Below are 20,288 nucleotides of genomic sequence, written 5' to 3' on the forward strand. Positions count from 1 at the left end.
TCTAGTATGCAGATGCCTTTAAAACCACAAGTCATCTTAAGAAACCAAACGGCACAGAGGTGCATGAAGAATTTCTCCAAGGCCTATTTTGAAGGCAAGTGAATTCAGCCATCTCACAAACATCAGCAGTAATTTCAATCCAGTAAGCATGCCTGGCATTCTCAAAACCTTCCCCCAAACCACACACCTCTTTGCACGTGCACTTCTTCTAAAAATAGGTTTTTTTTTGGTCTGTTTTTATGCTTACTTTCTGCCCTCAGCCTGCATGATAAAAATGTTTTCTGGTGAGCCCTGGAGAACCAAGCAGACCAAACACTAATACTCATATGGTATTTATTTAGAGGGGGAGAAAAATCCCTTAAGTTGAGTATTTATGTTATTTTGAGCTGGTTTTATATTTTATGCATACATAGTGGAGCTGGAATTTCAGGGCTGGCTTTTGTTTGCATTCATCATGAAACATTTGTTATATGAGCTGCTGCTACTGCTACCAAAACAGCTGCTTCTCACTGCCAGAAAACCAGAGACCAACTCAACAGTTTTCTTTCTTCCTCTGCTAAGCGTAGCTGGCAAAGGAGGCCTAGTACTTCTACATAAAATGATCTTTTTTTAGCTTCACTGTCATCCTTGACACCTTTTGCCTATCCAGAACACGGACTTGAAAAAGAACAGCTAAATCAGAGCAAAAGCAGGTACGTACTGATGCTCCTGAATCACCTACAATTAAACGTAGATCAGAAATACAGCTGTATGAGTTCCCTGCTTTGCAGCTAGGGCAGCACCTCAAGTATGAACATCTTTTCTTCAGCTGCTCTAGAGACTTAGCCAGGATTTAGCCTTTCTGTCCTGCGTCATCATTTTCTGCCATCTGGAAAACTGAGCCATGGCTTGATCTAGCTTTGCAAAAAGATTTCTTCTGCTTCCTTGTGCAGAACATTATACCCACCCATATGACAATCTGTGCACTTTCGTACCCACCTGGGCACACACCAGGACCCAGAGCATCAGCGGACCGCAGTCTCGAGTGCCTAGGACAGACCTTTTTCAACTGCACTTAAGCTGAATTTTAATGCATTGTTTTGTTACAACTACTAAAACACTTCAGTGTTGTTCTTGTTGCTTCCTGGTAATTTCATATTGGCAGTAACATCTCTCACCTCAGCCTCATCTTTGTAAGAGAACGTTTATCCCAAGCTGGAGCACAGTCCCTGCAGGATTCCTCTGCTTGTTTAAAGTAAGGGGAGTCTATCAATCAAATAATGCCTGTCTCTTTAACCAATTTTATCCTGCAGGAAAACATTCTCTCTTGTATCCTAACAACTTATTTTCTGTAAGAGCTTTTGGACAGAGATCCTGCTGAAAATCACACCTCTACCATCTCATATCCCTGTGCTTGCTGACTCCTTTAAAGGACTAGTTGATATTTAAGGGTCTACAAATGCCATACAGACTTTTTCCAACTGTCTATTAATCCATCTTTATTATAGTTTCTACCAGTACATAAATTGTGTTCTTTCATCTGTTGCTATCCAGGCAACCACTGCAGCCCTTTAAAAGCCTGGAGTCACATTAACTACCTTCCATTTCTCCAAAGTAGCTGCTGATTGAATGACAGGACACACCACAGCATTGGCAATCTCAGTTTCAAATTGATCCTTGGTGAATACTAGCTCTGACAGCAGCACTCCTGACACTGCCAACGAGTAAAGATAGCTGAGGAGAAAAAATAAATGCAACATGATAACACCAAATCTGTTACCTGTATTATAGATGGCACCTGCAAGTAACTGAAACGTTGAGTCCAAACAGTACAACTCAACAGACGAAATTTATAAAGTGCAGTAACAGTTGTGCACATGCTGGAGACAGAAAAAGCAGCCCAACTGGAAAGAAGACACTAATTAAAGAACACAATGGGAATGCAGTTTGGAAGAAGGGGAGCAGATAGGGAAGATGAGCACAGAGAGCAGTGGAGGTGAGGAAACTCTTTTTTACTACATACGTGAATTTGTGATTCCACCCCAATTACAGAAAAAAAAAAGAAAAGAAATCTTCCTACCCAAATACAGCAAAACCTTCTTTCCTTGCTATAGCTTCTTGGAGAGCAAGTTTTCAAGAGGGACAGATCAAAAAGCCTGGGAAATTCCAAGTGAGAGAGCAAATAGAGAAGCATAAACTCCTAAGACACACTCACTCTTAGAAGAGCAAGAATCCAGCACCACAAACTGCCTGCAGGGCAGGTAAAGCAAAGGCGCTTGGAGGAAGGAGCATAGGCATGGTGTGAAGCTGTGTTCAAGTGAGCAGATTAAACCCTCAGGAGCACTGGCTGGGAGACATACCAAAAGGACTCCTGCAGCAGTTGAGAGTTACACTGCTAATCTATCTCCTTCATTTTAATTCTTACCACTTTGTAATCAAGGGCCAGCACTGCACTATGCTGGAATTTATTCTACTAATTCTTTCCCTTTTCTAACAGCAGTAACAGTGGTCTTAAAATGACTTAGAGCTCAATACACTGTGTCCTCTGGGAATAACTGCTCTATTTGCAGATGTTCTCTGGGTATGTCTCTTCCCTGTGAGTGCCCCCCTCCATCTCTCCCAGCTGCTTTCTGTCTTCCTCTTCCCAGCTAGTTCTAGTTCTAGAACCCAGTTCTGATGTAGTTGAAATAAACCTTTTAGCTTTAATGCTTTTAGCTAGCTGCATGCCAGAAAGTGCCTTGCTATAATTTCACACCTAACTTGTCAGAATTTACACTCTTTGATGTTTTCCTCATTTTAATTATTACAGCATTTCAATTATTATAGCAGCTCATTTGTATCACTGTAAAAACTAGATTATAAATCACAGTGCTTATGTGAAACCCCAATTAATTCCTTAGGAATGGCCACTTGTCTCTATTGTCCAAAAAATACAGGTAAAAGCGTTTTTACAGTTAAATTTCTTTCTTTTTGTAGTTACTTGAATGTTTTCCAAAACGTTTCTGAGCCATCCAAGCTATTGGCTCATGGTACTCCCATTGTTCTTGCAAGATGCCTCACAGATACGCATAATCAGTTTAACCTGAAGCCTATTCTATCATTGATAACAATAGGCAGGACTTAACAATTAGTGTGAGGAAAAAATACAACAGACTTTTTTGAAGACTGAAAATATTATGCTCCTAAAAAGCAATGTGAACAGTGAGCTCTGTGATCTTCTCCGTACTGCTCTTGTCTCTTCCATGCCAAAAATGCCCAGTTTTCAGTTAAAAGATGTTTCTCCCCGAACACTGACCCTGAAAACATACTGTGGGACACAATAATTGACCTAAATTCTCAGTTGTTTTTGTATTATGATTAACAACAGTTTTCCAGATTCCAGCCTCAGCCACCTTGTGCAATTTGCTTGATTCTGTGTAGGTGAAATGAAGACCCGTGCAAATATGCTGTAGCTGCAGCTGGGAACAGAAGTAGGCCTATTAACTGGGATTTACAGCTCTGCCTTGTCCTCTATGCCTTCTGTTGCCTGAATAGAGGTCAAACTTGTCAAAGAAGCAATTTGCATAATCTGTTACTGCCATAATTTTCATTCAAATGCTATTTTTAAAGCAGAAGCCATAACAGAGGTTTAGCTGGAATGTTACTGATTAAAAAAGCATTACGATTTTATTTAGTAAGTTAGTCAAGAAGGAATGAACTGTCATTGCAAGCTTTAACTGTCTGTCATTAAAATGCTTGTGGTGTTTTGTCATCCGTGACCCAGGGTTATTTATGAGATATAGCTAACACTGAATTTGAATGCAGCTTTCCCTCTGTGCCAGAGCTTTAACAAAGCTTCTTGTCCATGGGTTTTTCATTTTGTTATATTAGGAACAGGAAACATCCAAAAGATGCATCAGGGAATCAACCTCAGATAAATAGCAGGAGAACTCTTACAAAACACATCTTTAGTGACTGATATGCTTACTAGATAAATCTGACAGTTGCTTGAAAGATACCAGCATGAACCCTTCAAAATGATCTCCTGACACACAAAAAATACACATGAGTTCTTGATACGTGGGATACAAGGGTTTGGCTGGCTGCCCCCTGGGATTTAGACCACAAATAAGGTTGTTTTTTTTAACTGCACAAAGTATGAAATTACACTGGTGTGATTTTAGTCCAAAACCAGACAGCCCATCAATAGGTCTGATGAAAGGAAATTGAAACAATGCAAGCATCATGAAGACGTGGGATGAAATGAAAAATATGAAGGCTGAAGTCTTTTGGAACTACAGTAAATGATGCAGACAATGCCACAGGTGGTCTCAGCCTCCATAATCCTGCAGGTATAAATGCATTATACAGCAAGTTTAGAGAAGGGAAACTGCTCATGATGGAAAGGCTCAGACAAGACCATGCAAAAAAGTAAAGTGTGCTTGGCTTCAAGTAAAGACCTTGCCAGTCAATGGGAAATAGCAATATGAAAAAGGTGGTGATGTGTAGGAAAAAAGTAGCAGACTGCAGAGCACAAGCACTGTATATACAACATGTATTATAGCACAAAGAAAGATTCTGTAATTCTATGAAAAAATACTTAGCCTATCTCTACAACACATTGTTGGTGTTGGTGACAATACATTGTCAGAGCCAGTCTGAGCTCAATTGCCCAGAAACTTCTGAAGAGAAACATCTGATCTAGGTTTTTCAAAGGATGACTTTAAGGGAACATGGGCTTCACCTGACACTACAACTCACTCCCAAGAAGAGCCTTTACAAACTCAACTCACGTGAAAATCCAAGCCTAAAGTAAGGTTTTAAAAATCTGCATTGTAACTGGCAAGCAGATAAACCATATCCTTCTCTTCCGTATTCAGTGGTGAGATCTGGAAGGTGGCCAGCCCCCTCAAATGCCAGAAGTGCTGGGCAGAGGCACTGTGGATCAACATTGCCCTCTTCATTCTTTCAGTTCACGAACCATACTCTGTGCCCTCTATCCCCTGGCAACATGAAATATGTCAATTTCTCACCTGATCTAAGTGATTATTGCTGCTGCTGCTGCACTTATAAAGTCAACCACCCATCTTGACTCTAGAAGAAAGCAAAACCATAGTAGTATGTCTGGCAGATAGACCACTTCCCTGCACCATGAGCTCAGGGAGCAGATCTACCCAAAGTGTCAATGTCACACCAGGCTGTCAGCTACCTCACTTTTCATCTCAAAATGTGCATTCATTTAGACTACAAAATGTATTTTTATGTAAAAACTCTGCTTCATGACCATGCACATATGAGCTAACTCCAACCAGCAGGGAACTGTAACTACAGAAAACTTGAGCCTGGGTGCGTACAAGCTCCACGTGGGCTTGGAAAGCCATGCCAAAATCTCTTGCCACACCTTTACTGTTGCTCATATTTCAGCAGTGAGACTGATGCTATCTTGGATAAATCTTTTGGTGCCATAATTCTGTCTCTCATGCAACACACACAGAGTCTGGAGTGGCTTCACCTTCCTCAGCAGAACAAGAACCACAGCTGTTATGAGCTGCCAATCTTTGCTGTGGGACTTGCAACAGAGAAGCTTATGCTTCTGAGGCAAATCACCCAAAGACCTAATGGATCTTTTGAAAAACATGGAGTCATGAGAAAGCCCAAAAGTGCTCAAAGCCTTCCAAGAGCTCCTATTCTTAAAACTTCCTAATTCATTCAAACTGGGGTTTGAAACCTCTGAAAGACAGAAAACAACATCTTTTCCTTTTACAACACTGGAGAAGGAAAGAAGATTCCCACTGATTGTGCTTATCACTGATTGGTGCATCCACTAACTTCAAGGCATCCCAGATCAGGCAGTCTGGTTTTGTCCATGCTCTCCAAACCTTGTATTTTCATGTGTGAAGAGCTAAATGAGGTATCTGAAGCTCTACAAAACAAAACAGAGAGCTGAATAAATGTGCAGAATGCCCTAGATGCTATCGACCTAACTGGGAACAAACACCCTTGGGGATATGCACTGGGACTCTTCCTCTCTCTCTGCCTTTTTTGCACACAGAGAAGTGGGAATTTGTTTTACAAGAAACAAAACACGTAATTAAAACTTTTCCTGTAGCTTAAACTGCCCATTTTAGCATACACATTGTTTTAGAGTGTTCCTCCATGTAATTTTGACAGTTCAGACTTCAGAGGGAGAAGAACGGTTTGTTCACATTTCCTATTTTTATTTTCTATTTTCAGAACAGGATGTTGGGTGATAAAGAAGAAACCGCCACCCAGGAAGAATGTAAATTCACATGTGCTGTTACCACTGGCACTATGTTCAAGTCCCTGAAAGTCCTGAACAAGCAGGGAGATTACACCACCTTCTGGACAAACCTAAGTCACGCATACAGTTTGCTTCATATAACGGATAGGAACATGCCATGGAAGCATTGTACAATTAACTACTCCCTAGGTCCAACCTCATGTTTTACCTCTACATGAAATTTAGAATTTTCCTCTTCTGCAGAAAACTCTCATAGACAGAAATTCCTCTTGAGAATATTATTTAGGGAAAGCGCCAAGCTGCTTTGGAGTGCGAGGTGAAAAACCAGCATGTTTGGAGTCTCCAAAGGTTTTGAACATTTGAATGTGTTTGAAGTTTTCCCAGATTCTGTTTTAAGAAAGTAGCAGATGCAAGGAAGTGATACAAAAAAATCTTATATACATTTAAACCAAGCTGCTTTTATTCTCACATCAAGAGTGCAGATGCTTGTGGGAGAGAGAAGGGGTGTGCATTTGCACATCAGAGATGAGCAAATATATTCTCTTTCTACATATCAGTCACAACCTTCTCCAGGAAATACAGGGCATGAGAAACAGGCTGACTATTAGAAGCTGCACATCATATGACCTAATTTTTCCTTTGCTTTCATTTTGTGCTGAACAAAGACACAATATAAGATGATCACTATTTAAGGACACTGCACAAACACTGCCTCTCCTCCATCAGACTTCTTTCAGCATCTCTTACCCAGAATTTTTGCTCTTGGAGGTTGTGCTGGCAAACACTAGAAATTACAGCTTCTCAGAGGGGAAAAAGAACAGTGGGATCTTCCAGCCCTCCTTTTGCTTTCTTTGTATCACAGCAACTCTTCCAGCAGTAACTTTCAGTTCCAGAGCATTTCCAAATGCACAGCATCCACATCTTGCCAGAGCAGCCCAAGAAAATGGTGGGAGAAAAGCTGCCACAAGAATTTAGTACTAAAGATATCTATCTACCTAAGACAACAGGGAGCACTACTAACAAAGTGATGGCCTGGAAGGGGGGATAAGGAAAGAAAGAAAAGCCTTTCTCACCCTTGTCCACTTGCAAACAGTTTTGTTTTGACAAGGAGTGGGAACATGTTCTTTTCCACTTCCAGCACAGGAACCATGGGAAGGCATGCCCCATCTTCAGTGCTGCCCTGGCACAGGAGCAACCTTTGGCACTATGCAAGACTTCCACCCTTTTCCTAACTCCTTCAAATAAGGCTTCATCATCTACCTCATGGGATTTCAGCCTTGCAAAAAAAGGCAAATGTCAGCATCTCTCTCCTTACTAAGGTTAAAGAGAAGGGGAAGCTTATGAACAGATAATGTCAAGACTCTCACTAGCATTCATGAACAGAATGGATTTAAAAAATCAGTAGGATTGTATTACCCAGGATATTACTACTGCAGCTTAAAATATTCCCTGTAAATGTGATTCTTCTGGAGAATAACATTTTCACTGCATTTTCAAAAAAAAAAAGCACATTTTATTGTTTACCTGTACAATATATTTTCTTCCAGCTGACAGCGTGAGGAATTTCACTCAATAAAATTCACTCTTTGAAAAGCTTAAATCAATCTTCTTGCTTCAGACTAAGATGTTCACATTCTCCATGCAAAACACAACTTTCAGGAAACAATTTTTTCTTACCCTGGTATTGGGAAGGGGTGTTTTTATAGGGCTCCAGGTGCCAAAGAAAATTTATGAACTCCTGCAGAAAGGTGAGAGGATATGGGCTGCATCTGAGGTAACAGAAGATCATTTTATAGCCTATTCTTTGACATCCTGTAAACTTTTACCCCATACTGCAGAATTTGACAAGGCAGAAAAAAAAAATCCATGTTTTGCTGTCTATAGATAATGTGTACTTTTCTACCACTTAAACCCACCAGGATACAAAACCAACATGTACCCATTTCAAAAGAAACTGTGTAAGTATTCTGGCCACCAGCCAGGCTACCAAAATGAGCTATAGCCAGCAAAAATGCACAGGACTAGCAAAAATGAACAGGACTGACCAATTATTTTTCCTTCAGTTGTGCTTCTGAAAGTGAGGGGAGATGTAAAGTTATGCTATAGCTATTTCAGGCCTTTCAAAGAGTTAAGGAATAATTCCAAATTTGAAGTAAATATAATCTAAGGCTCTCCAATTGGTCCTTATCTGCTCCAATGCTAGGCAAAAAAAGAAAAAAAATTGGAGCAAATTTTATTGTATTAGCAAAGAAATCTACTACACACAACAAGATCTTTTATTATTATTATTACTTATTCTACTCATCTATGGATCCATTTATCTATTCCCTAATCTGTCTGCCACCCCTCACCCTCACTCTTCCCTTTTGATCTCATGTCAAGGGTAGTTCTAGCTGTCAAGGCAGGAAGAGTTTGTCACTTTAGACAAGACAGACATCAAAAAGAGAGTCCTTTTGCAATTCTTGACTTGGTACCACCATTAAGAAAATACTTAATTTCAAAGAGAGAGAGGAAAAGGAGAAAAACAGGAAGCCTGTAGCTCTAAAATATTCGGCACGATAAAATCAGATTGGTTCCAATGAAAGCTTAAGCACCACAAAGAACCTTCACATTGTTTTGCACATTGATATAAACCACAGAAGTCAAAATATCTGACATACGGATTAGCTAAACACAACATTTTTATTGATGCAATGAATAAAATTATCTTCCTTGTGTCCTCTGACACTAAAATTTCCTGTCATGAAGAACTGCCAACTTTTTAAACTCACATTTGAGAAAAACTGGTGTGTGTTTCAGATGTGACACCACTGAAAAGAAACAGCCATCAGAGAACAAATACACAGCAGCTGGCGAGCAAAATATATTAAATATCTCAATAACCAACTGTTAGTGATAATGTCCAAACAAGGCAACTCTTTTTATTGCAGTTTTTATTATTTTTCTTATATTTTACCTTTCTTCAGTTTCTTTCTGCCACCTTATGTATAATAAATGATTAGCATCACCAGCAATAGCACTCACGTCTGGATTAAGCAGTTACCTTTGTCATTACGTATACAGACACACACACACTCTGTGTTCTCTAATGTAAATGTTCCATTAGCTATCTGATCAGTAGAGCCACTGTTATACTGACCTTGGGCTTCAGAACAATAGCTGCAAAATGTTCTTGAAGGTAAAAAGGCTACTGATTTTGTTTTCCAGCTAGGAGGAGGACTTTGAGGAAGAGTTCCTTAATAAATGCTGTTACATGCTATCTCGGATGAGAAATTTTACTAGACACAGAAGAAACAAAAAGGTTTGAAGATGGCTCACATAGTTAAAAGAAAGAAATTAGAAAATTTTCCAGATTTCCTGATTCCTATTAGCAGCAACCTACAGTGAAGGGTCCCAGTATTAAGAGCTTCTCTTGGATGGGAGCTGTAGTGATCTGGTGACCACCCAAAGCACCTGTAACAAAGGAGGTGAGTCCCAGCTTTGGGAAGAAGAAAGGGCTTAACCCAGAACTCCTGCAGATATATCTTCAATGCACACATGATTTTGTGGGTTTCATAACATTTAGCAGTTTGCTTCCTAAAATGATAGGTAGCTGTTTTTCATTTTGTTTATATTATGATGATGGTGGGACAGCAATCACCAATGCTCTGCTCTGGTTTCTAATCTGTATAATCTACTAAGGCAACATGGGACGGAAATTGCCTTCCTTCAGTTACTTGCTGCTTCAAAGCAGCTCTACAAATCCAGTTTTTGAACTGTGTTTAATCAGAAACTCTTACTGCAGTGGACTTCAGTGCAGAGATTCACTGACCTGGAACTGAAATCACCTTTCACTGCCCTTTTCTCACGTCAATGTATTCAACTGATAAAAGATAAGTTCTGGAAAATCTTTATTTTCTTTATGTGAAAAAAGGAGAGACTACTGTAAGAGTATCTTGGGTGGAACCGCAGGTCAGAAGGCAAAACTTGTCAATTGTATAGATTTAATCTGCAAGTATTAGTTGCAACAAAAGGTCGTCACGCAGCTGGGCAGAGTAACATCTCTTCTTCCCAGCACTTCATGATGCAACAGCAGAGGGTGTTGCAGATCAGGTCTAAGGTGCTCTTAGGAGAATGATGTAGGATTTGTTGCACAGCACTGGCAATTCTGTTAAGTTCTTCCTAAGCATTAGCACCAACTCAGAAATAACCTGAAAATAATTATGACTGAAAAAAAACCCCAAACATAGGCATGTATGAAAAAAGGAGGGTGTCAACACAAGGAGACCATTTCCTTTCTGTTTTTCCTTGTCAATAAGTGAATGGGAAAAGTAAAACAGAAGTTTAATTCACATGGGGAATACTGAAGAGGTTAATCTTCAGACATGACACAACACTGGTTTTACATGCGCACTCCCAAAGGAAATCGCTGTCCTGAAATAAGGTGTTAAATCTACTCTGGACACTGGAGTAACCACAGAGAAGAGAAAGATCATCTAGCACTTAATGATTCCAAGAGATTGCTTATTTCACACCTGATGAAAACTGAGACCCCGCGTGCTGTTAGCTTCCCCCATTGTGCAAGAAGTGAAAATCTATGGTGAACAGGACAACTGAGGAAGTCCTACAGAGTCCCAAAGAAAAGTTTGCTCATTGCAAAAAGAGCATCCTTCTATTGATCCACTGCTTCTCTCTTGTCTAACATTCCCATGGGAAAACCTTGGAGACTAAGTTGTGTAAATCTTTAGGAAAACTTCCATGTGCTACGAACACAGGCCTTTTTTGTTTTTAATTTACAAAGAAAAGAGAAATAACTCTTTTCCAAACCTGGGCACTGTTATCATGTCAATACCATACTATGCTCTTCTTATGTCTGTTATTGAACAAAACAGCTTTATGGCTGGATACAGCACCAGAACAAAGTAACACACACCCCTTCAAATAGCTGCCTTAGCTGCTTTATTGAAAGCAGATAATGGCTCAATGAAATCACGTTCAGAAGAGGAATGCCATGCTTTCCCTGTAATATCTGTATCATTGTTAAAAAAAATAATCTTCAAAGATGCATCCTGGGGGCAGGGATTGGTGGACAGTCACCCAAAATTCCTGGTTACAGACAGAAACCCGTGATTTCTCCCAAGTGACATTTTACTGTGATAGCTGTTCTCAATCAAAAGCCAACCATCATCTCCATGCATTACAAACAAGATTAAATGTTTGATCCATGTGTTTTTAATACACAACTTCGCTGTAGGCATTTCACACTGACATGAATGCAACCTTCTTGCACCAAGCAAGAAGGGAATTTTTACCCCACCCTGGTTCATATGATGTTGATAGCCCAACCAAATGTAAGCAGGAAATCAGTTCTGCTGAAATGACATGCACAGCTCCACAGAAGCATATTTCTTGGTTTAGGTATAGGACACAAGACTGCCTTCTAATGAAGTCAGCAATAAATAAGCATTGGGAGGAATGGACTGATGCAGAGAAGACAGAACCCTTTCAGATTGACTGCAGGGTGTAAATTAAGGGTAGATTAAGTGCTCTCTGTTTTCATTTCTCTACTCAAGTACCGTAAGTCTTTTTCCTCAACATGCCGTAAATACTCGTTCTTCTTTGTACTTTACCTAAACTCAGTTCCTGAACTCAGAGCCTTAACTGAAGGTTCATTTCATTTCAACTCTTAGTCAAGGTTGAGGGAAAATAAATATCCTGGTGCTAGAGAATCTCCAAAGTGCCCAGCTCCCCAGACCACTTCTTTCAGGTTTCTTACGTAGATATTGCTGACACCATTTCGAGGATATTTTGATGGTATTATTTGACAGCTGAGTATGACAGAATTAAAAGACAAGAAAGCTACTCCAGTGGTAAACGGGAAGCTTTCTGGCATGTGACAAGGTCCCTGGAGCACTAAGTGCTTGCCTGGGAATGAAAACGACACAGCAACATTGAGGAAAAAAGCAGAATATGTATACGCCATCAGTCATATCTGCTCCCTGAAAGGGAGACAGATCTCTTCACTGACTAAACAAGACAAACACGGACCTTTCAGCAGCCTTGCGGATTTTGCCAAAGTTTCTGTACAAATAGCTTTTTAATGGAAAAAGTTACCTGGGTTTTTGTAGATGCTAAGCACATCCTTGAAATAATGAGGTAAGAATCTTTCCAATAAAAGCAGCACATCCTCCAACTCCTCCAGAATGCCCACAAGCAGGAAATTCTCATTAACATTCAGCTTTGCTCTTTCAAGGGCCCATTCACCAGGCTCCCTGTATGAAATTAATGGGAGGAGAGAAAGGGAAAAGAGGAGGGGAAAAAAAAAAAGTTTTAATATGCATTTATTTTAGAAATTCAAGCCAAGGACACAACTGAATAAAAAAATATTTCATGCTGCACTCTCAACAGAGCATAAAAAGCCCCCACCAAACCTGAGCGGCTTACTGAGCTTTCCTGTACATCTAGAATTCGTTTGGCATGTGAAAACATGATCACATTAGAAGGACATTAATCAATGTGTGGAAATACTCCATTCTGAAGACATCTCTCACCAAGTTGTCCGTACACTCAGACTTGTGAACTCCTTTATTTCAACTCAGAAGCATGACCCATCTCATAGGAGGGTGACTGCCCTAGGTGATGAAGTGTGCTGCTAAAGGGTGGCAGGGTCCCTGAACCACATCAGAACTGTTGCAAGCAACCACTGCCTGCTGTTACTCAGTGAGTACTACACAGGAGGCTACTGGCCTGTTTCTCACCTTGTCCTTCCTTTTAACTTCTGCCAAAGTACCCATGAGCTTCCCTTTCCCTTCCATTACCCCTGACAGCCCTGTTGGCTCTGCTACAGATTTCACATTTGTTTGCTCTGAAGATCAGCTTAGGGTTATTCTATCTTTTCCCCCAATAGAAGTGGCAGAACACCAGTAAAACTTTATGCTTCTTTCTTAGTTTCCTGGAAGCAGAATTTGGTTAGATAAGCATAAGAATCCTAAATCCCTTAGGCTAACTTATATTAATTATGTCCTGAGAGCAGCAGTCGGCATTCATTTTGATAGGGAATATAATGCCAGTGTCCCAAATTAAAGGAAATCAGCTTTTTCACAGGGACCACCTGGTATGCTGAACACCTGAGTCACATATGCTATTGGAGAGTGGCTGGAGATTGCACCTCTTCTCTGGCTCCATTATAAATTAAATATAAATATAATAGGCTAAAAAATAAATATAAAAGGCTATCATAAATTCTATGCAATAGTCAAATGTCTTTTGATAACATTTATAAAAGCATATTGCTTCGTACTCTTGCTAGAACAGACCTGGAGGAGGTTTTTCATTTCCTACCACTTTCTGTGCACCGATTCGTTTTCTGGAAGACCAGAGCATCCTAACAAATCTTTTAAAATTCCTTCTTGCAGCTCCTTGTGAGACTACAAAGTACCTGAAGGAAGGGCGTGATAGGAAACCTATCTATAACAAGCTACAAAACGGTACTTCAGTATACTGCTTAGGAACCTCACAGAGCTATGTGGTGAAAGTACTCAGGTATGTGACTGCTGTTAATGGGATTACTCATGCACACAAGTTAAATATGCAACCATAAGCATTTGCAAGTGAGGCCAAAATACATTAAGAAAAAATGTGTAATGAAAATGAAGTCATGCATCTGTTTTGCTTCTTAATCATAACTTCACTTATGCCAAAAAACTAAAGCAGGATTTTACAATGACGATACTTAGAAACTGAGACATAAGAAGGAAAGCATTTTCATGTGTTATTACTGCTCCAAAAAGGCATGGCTTTTGAAAGAAATTTTTGAAAACATCTGCAGTTGTCCCACTCTGGAGAAGCAGTAACAATAAATAAATAGAATACCTCAAAGTTGAACAAACCTAATAAAGAACACGCTGTGACCGACAATATGAAAGTACTTGAAAACAGGAAGATATCTAAAATTATTTACAATTTGTTACATTAAAGTTTACTATGCAGAATCAGTAACACAGCAATATGAGAACAGACACATGAAGAACGAGCTAGGTCAATTACAGCAGTATAAGGCTGCACTTTACAAGTTTTAAATATGATGACTATTTCTTACATGGACATAGAAACCTGGAATTACTCATATACAGACCTCATACGAGTATCTGAGCACAGCTAAAATAGGTATTACAGAACTGCAGTGCAGTAAAATGAATAATGAGCACACACGGTCATTGCCATTCTCACCTTGCCAACCCAGAAAAAAGATTTCCACATAAATATGTCCAGATTCAATGAATTATTCAAATATTACAACAAGAAAAAGGAACAGAAGTACATTTGCATTCCCCTCCTCACGCCAACACATGTGCACATGCAGTTGCCACATCCAGTGCTGCCTTGCACTTACACTTTTTCTCTTCATGTAACCATTGCCTCTTTATTACCAGTGGCTGACAAATTGCTGGCCAAATCGAGATACCTTGTATATATTTACCTGCATCTTGGATGCTGTCCGCAGAAATATGGTATGATGTAAAATAGCCTAGGATTGGAACATTCAGGGTAGTTTTCAAGGATACATACATTAATGTCCTGTGGGGGAGGAAAGGGAAAAATAATTAAAGAAAGAGAGGTTGAACACTGCATTTTCCTTTCTCTATCAGCCAGCGTTTTATCTCATATTTTTTAAAGTCATATCAGAGTCAAAGAATTGTGCTGAGGTTATCCCAGATACCTTAAAAGTCATCCACTGATCCAAGTATCTACTTACAAATATCATTAGAAATATTCAGGAGGGGGAAAAAAAAAAAGGCAAAACCCACATACTTTTTTATTTCTGCAAATAGCACAATTATTATACTGAAGTTTCCATGTGATTCAAAGCAGGGCACATGGATCAACTTTCATACTGAGTTATATTTAAAATATTCAGATTATTTTCAGACACTTTTAAATACACCTGGGACAAAGTCTGAAGTAGCCAGAATAAATCAAATTGAGAGAACAATTATTTAATTTTTTTTTTTCCCATTCTCTTTCATTCAGTGATGGGAATGATCAAACATAAGCTGTAATTTCCACAGCTCACTCTTGATTGAAAAACATACATCACTATTGATTACAATTCTGTTCATTCGTCAGATGTTCAGAATTGAGCCTATTGTATAAACTCCTGCTGAGAAAAGATTAGAAATTATTTATCATTTATTGTTCATCTAATTAGGAGCTATTTACCATTTTTCAAAGAGTAGGCATAGCTATTGATCCCTGAGGAACTGTACTCCATTTCTACCTTTACTGCAGCGCAAAAATAAAAGTACCTGCAAGCTGACAGAACTGCACTATCCTTACCTAGTCTAATCATCCCTTACTCTGCAGGCAGACCCACTGATTCCAAAGAGATGTACAGGACAAGGAAAAACGTGGCAAACAAAATAAGCAAAAATTAAAGGATCTAATCTTTGCAAAACCTTCTTTCTTATTTCAAGATGTGTGCTTTTATAATGCAATAAGCTTGATGCACATCAGTATCAAACCAATGACTAATCAAATCCATGCTTCATCAAGTAAATATTCAGGGCAGCATGGGGTACAGGCCTCCACTGCTCTCCCAGGGCAGCATGGGGTACAGGCCTCCAGCCGCAACATCTGCTTCCGAGACCTCAACACAGAAAAGCTCTTCCCAGAACTTCAGCCCTCATGCCTAACTTCAGTAGTGTTACAGTTGGGTCTGTAAGCTTTTTAAAGCACACTCCTGTTTCTTCTTCTGTCTTACACACATGCATATCAAATTTTATAAGAACATCAGAAAATCCTGAGCTGGGAGGTAAATCTCATGGTGAGGAACCATCAAAGAAAACATAAAAGTTGCCATGTGGAATATGAGCAACCCGATTTCCCTTCTCCCCCCAGTGTATTCAAACATACGGATAAGGGCTTGCCTTACATACATATGAGAAAATTTATGGTCAAGGCCTGAATTTTGACATTCAAGCCTCTGAGATGACACTAACCAGCCCCCCGTTCTCAACCCTATGAATATTACTGAGAAACATACTGGTGGCACAGTAAGGTAGCACAGGAAATGTGTCCCTCCTATCATATAAACAAAATCTAAAAACAACAGTTCTTTTAAGTTTTATCATGCTCTTACTATAGATGCCATCAGATATGTTTTTCAGGGATGTTTTTGGCTCTTACTGATATGTTTTAGTAGTGGACTTGACAGTCCTGGTGTAAAGGTTGGACCTGATGATCTTAAAGGCCTTTTTACCACCTAGTTGATTCTATGATTCTAAATTTTCAGTTTCCACAAGAACCTGCAGAGACCTGCAATGATTTCATAAACTGCTTGAATTTTAAAAAATCTGAAATATTGTCCTGAGAGTACCTAAAATAATGTTCAAGCCAGCTCGTCCTCGATTGATGGATTAACTGAAAGGCAGAAACACCTACATAAGACTTAAAATTCATTAGTAACACCCAGCCAACAAACATTCATCTTTTCTCTGAAAAGAGCAAACTTTGAAGTACTTTTTGTAGAACAATAAACAATTTCCTTCAGTTAATCTCTTTAACTCACAGCAAATACTGTGCCACTTACAAAAATAGGTGACCTTAGCTTTGAGAGCTTTCTTTTGTCCCTCTATAAAATCCTAGGGGTACTGGAGGAAATAATAAGTTTTCTTTGTCCACTAGAATTAACACCTAAGTTTTTTTTTAAATAATAAATAATTATTTGGCTTCAGAGCACTCCCTATTTCTTGATCCTTAGGATCACAACCATGAATTACAAAACCTCCAGATTCTACTATGGATGTACGGCAATTGTAAGTACACCTGAAAATTTAAAATGAGGAATCCTAATTCAAATAAAGGCATCCCTTGTAGATTTATTTCCATGAATCATCCATTATCTATGGGAAGCCATAAGAACAGCCTTCCTCTCACAACCAAAATGAAAAATATGACATGTTGTCTTTCCATGCCCTGCCCTTGTGGGATATTGCAGCTTCTGTGAAGCCAGGAGACTGTGCTTACAGCCCAGCCACACTGAACGCTCCTTACTTCAGTCTGAAGGTTGCAGATGTGAAGCTGAGGTGTGTCACGAAGGCTACAGAGGAAGCAGCGACCTAAATAAATACCTTTCAAGTTTCCATAAAGGGAAAAAAAATGAAACAACGTGGAAAACCAGTGAGTGAGCCCAGTCTAGGGTGACCGCTCCTGCTCACAAGGTTATTCTTCATGCGTTGCTACAGTCAGCAGCACAGTCTAGTCCTCACCGTTGCCAGCCAAGGAAAATTCTCCTGCTCTGCTGAGAGCCTCCGAGAATCCTCCTATGGCTTGTAAAATATTTTCTCACATACTTGCTTGGTGTTTGTGAAGAGGTCAAACTGACCGCTACATCCTGAGGACAGTTGCATCATACTAACTAAACACAACCACGCTGAAAAAAGAAATATAAAATCCGCTTTCTCTGACCCCATCAAGGGAGCTCTGCGTGGCTACAGAGTGATGGGGAAGAAAACAGAAACATGGCATCTTAGAAAAGGGTTCAGAGTGCAAATATGGAAAAGCACAACTGTCTACTTTGTAAGACTGCAGGAAGATACTGGAAAATCAAGGTAAAATTGGCACGAAGGTTTTCAAATATAAATGCAACATAATTTACTAAATCTTATTTAGGAGCATAATATTTACATATTTTTTTATGAAAACTATAACGCAGCAGATTTTTGACCCCAATTAGAGGTGGTTTTACTTCATTAGGTGATATTTAATGTTTCAATTCAATCTCATTTGAGTATTCAAGTAACACACAACAGCAAGACCACCTTATTTCTTTCACATTCTGGAGGGATTTGGTATTTGTTTGTGCATCTATGCTAATGGCACTGGGAGCAGATGGCTGTGACATGGGCATCACCTCCCAAACCAGCACTGCTAACACACCTGAAGCCAAGTGGCTCCCAGCCCATGTTATTGTGGTACTGAGCCCCTCCAAGGAGGGCTGCCAGGTGGAGTGATTTGTGCCAGATGGGGTGGGATGATGGTCCTCTAGAAATGGCAACCTGGACAAGTCTATTTGACACCAGTGGAACGCTGCAGAGCAAGCAGCTGGCACTTTGCGGAGAGGCTTCATGAGATGGCAGAGCTGATTTGGCTAACCAGAACATGGGTTTCTGTCCCCAAACAACCCCCTGCACCAGTGGTGATTGTCCCTTCACTCCTGTACAGATTCCACCAGCTCAGAAAATAACAGAAATCCTTTGCTTTCCTTCTGATGCCTTCTGCTCTTCCACCAGAGGTGTGAACAAAGCAGAGGATTGTCATGGAAATGCCATGATGCCACCTCAGCACTCCCGCTGCACAGGGCATGTCCCCCTCCAAGCGATGCAGTCACATTTAATGCCATTGCACCAACTGAGAAACAGTCAGAGCGTGTGGCCATTTCACCCCAGCACTGCTTGTACCCCTATGCCTAAATTCTGACACCTTTGCAAGAGCCACCCATGCTCCCAGCATCTTCGTCTGTGGGACCATGAAATACACAGATGCCAGGGACTTCTCTCTTCTTAGCTACCTGGCAGATCTCATGTAGTTACTGACAGGAGAGCAGAGGTGAGCCTTGTGTTTCACTCTGAAGAGGATCAAAACTGCTGCAAAAGAGGACTATAGATGTAAGAGATATCCAGGCTAATCCTCTGGTGGGCCCATGCAACAGATTAAGGTCTGCCCTGTGAGGACAGATGTTACAGCAGATGGAGGCCAGTGACAGGATTTTGAGACCTAGAGCATGGAACAAAGAAGAGCCTGGAGCACCAAGTAGGTAGAACTGTGCTCCCCAAAGACAACCTCTTGTAGCTGGCTTTAACCAGTACTTTCCTGCTTAACAGTCAAGAGGTATGTGATTTTAATTTCAACACCTGTATATTTGAAAGCTGAGTTAAGATTTGCATTTTAAAATTAGCTTTCAGTCACAGATAACACTCCTTTCAACTCTTTCTTGATTGGTGCATCTGCTTTTGAAAAGAGATGCTTCTGAATGCTTTTGTACAGGTCTTGAAAGGCTGAACAGGCATTTCACACCTTTGCAGGTATTCAAGTTCCCTTCCTCCACGTATTTTTCAGGAGTTGAAATGCACTTTTAAAAAAAACCAACAAACAAATCTTGATCTCTTTAACTCCTAGAAAACCCTCGTGATCATTTCTTCAAGTTCTCTTTGCCTTCAGCTAAATCATGTATTTGACAAAAAGCAGAAGCAAAAGCAACTGGAAGACGAAGAGATGAGCCCTCTCATCACCTGTACTACCATAAGGCCCAGTGCACTGCTAGAGAAGAAGACACTGCAACAGCCTGCAGAAGAGATCAAAATAATATCCTGCAGGAAACTTCCGGGATTCCTAGCACACTGGATGAGCAAAAGCACCCCATTGAGCCAGCTCATTTGATTCAGGCTGCTGTCCTCCAGCCATTTTATTTAAAGATTAGCTCAAGACAGAAGCTGTCCTGTAAAACAAAGTGCTCTTATCAGTATGGTGGGCTTTCTCCCTCCAAAATAATTTTTCACACTTATTATTATCTGGAAACAGATTCTCTTCCCTTCTCCTCTTTTCCAGTATTTCAGATACTTCACCTCTGTAAGTGAAACATTAGTTAACCACGTGCTTTGACACACTGGGGTGCTTACCTACAAGCTACAATGAAGTCAATTGCTGATGACTGGCATTCCTAGCAAGTGAACTGAAGTCCTGAGGCCCGAAAGACAGTGACAGCATGCTGTCAGTAGCCAGGGGCTACAAAGGCCAACCTGGCATCTTGCAGAAAGCCTCTAGGAGTCCCTGGAAACAATGATTGGAACCTACTATGTTTTCCTCATTATTCACTGGCCTACACTTGAAAGGACACTTATGGAAAGTTACCACATACACAGTTGTTTTGGGGAAACAGCTGACAGCTGCAGATGGAGGCAACATTCAAGTGCTCATACTTCAGCTCTTCTCCATATCAGCTGTCTAGCTAGGCTACTGAAAGCCAAAAGGCTCCAAGACATTTTGTTCCCCCTCTGAGAGCAAGCTTCCTCTTTGATATAACCAGCCTGAG

The 20,288-nt window shown here is 40.1% G+C and overlaps 1 protein-coding gene across 1 annotated transcript in view; it reads right to left on the reverse strand.

Moving 5' to 3' along the window:
* The window catches only part of UST (uronyl 2-sulfotransferase), a 159,509-nt gene that overhangs the window by 19,475 nt on the left and 119,746 nt on the right, over positions 1–20,288 (reverse strand). Inside the window, exons 6-7 of the mRNA XM_061378795.1 lie at positions 14,679–14,776; positions 12,314–12,471 (exon numbers count right to left, since the gene is read on the reverse strand). Coding sequence (XP_061234779.1) covers positions 12,314–12,471; positions 14,679–14,776 — 256 coding nt within the window. The remainder of the gene's footprint in view (positions 1–12,313; positions 12,472–14,678; positions 14,777–20,288) is intronic.

This window comes from Neopsephotus bourkii, unplaced genomic scaffold (assembly GCF_033783945.1).
Source record: "Neopsephotus bourkii isolate Nb327-2 ecotype Australia unplaced genomic scaffold, CSIRO-AGI_Nbou_v1 NB_1767, whole genome shotgun sequence".
Taxonomy (NCBI): Eukaryota; Metazoa; Chordata; class Aves; order Psittaciformes; family Psittacidae; genus Neopsephotus; species Neopsephotus bourkii.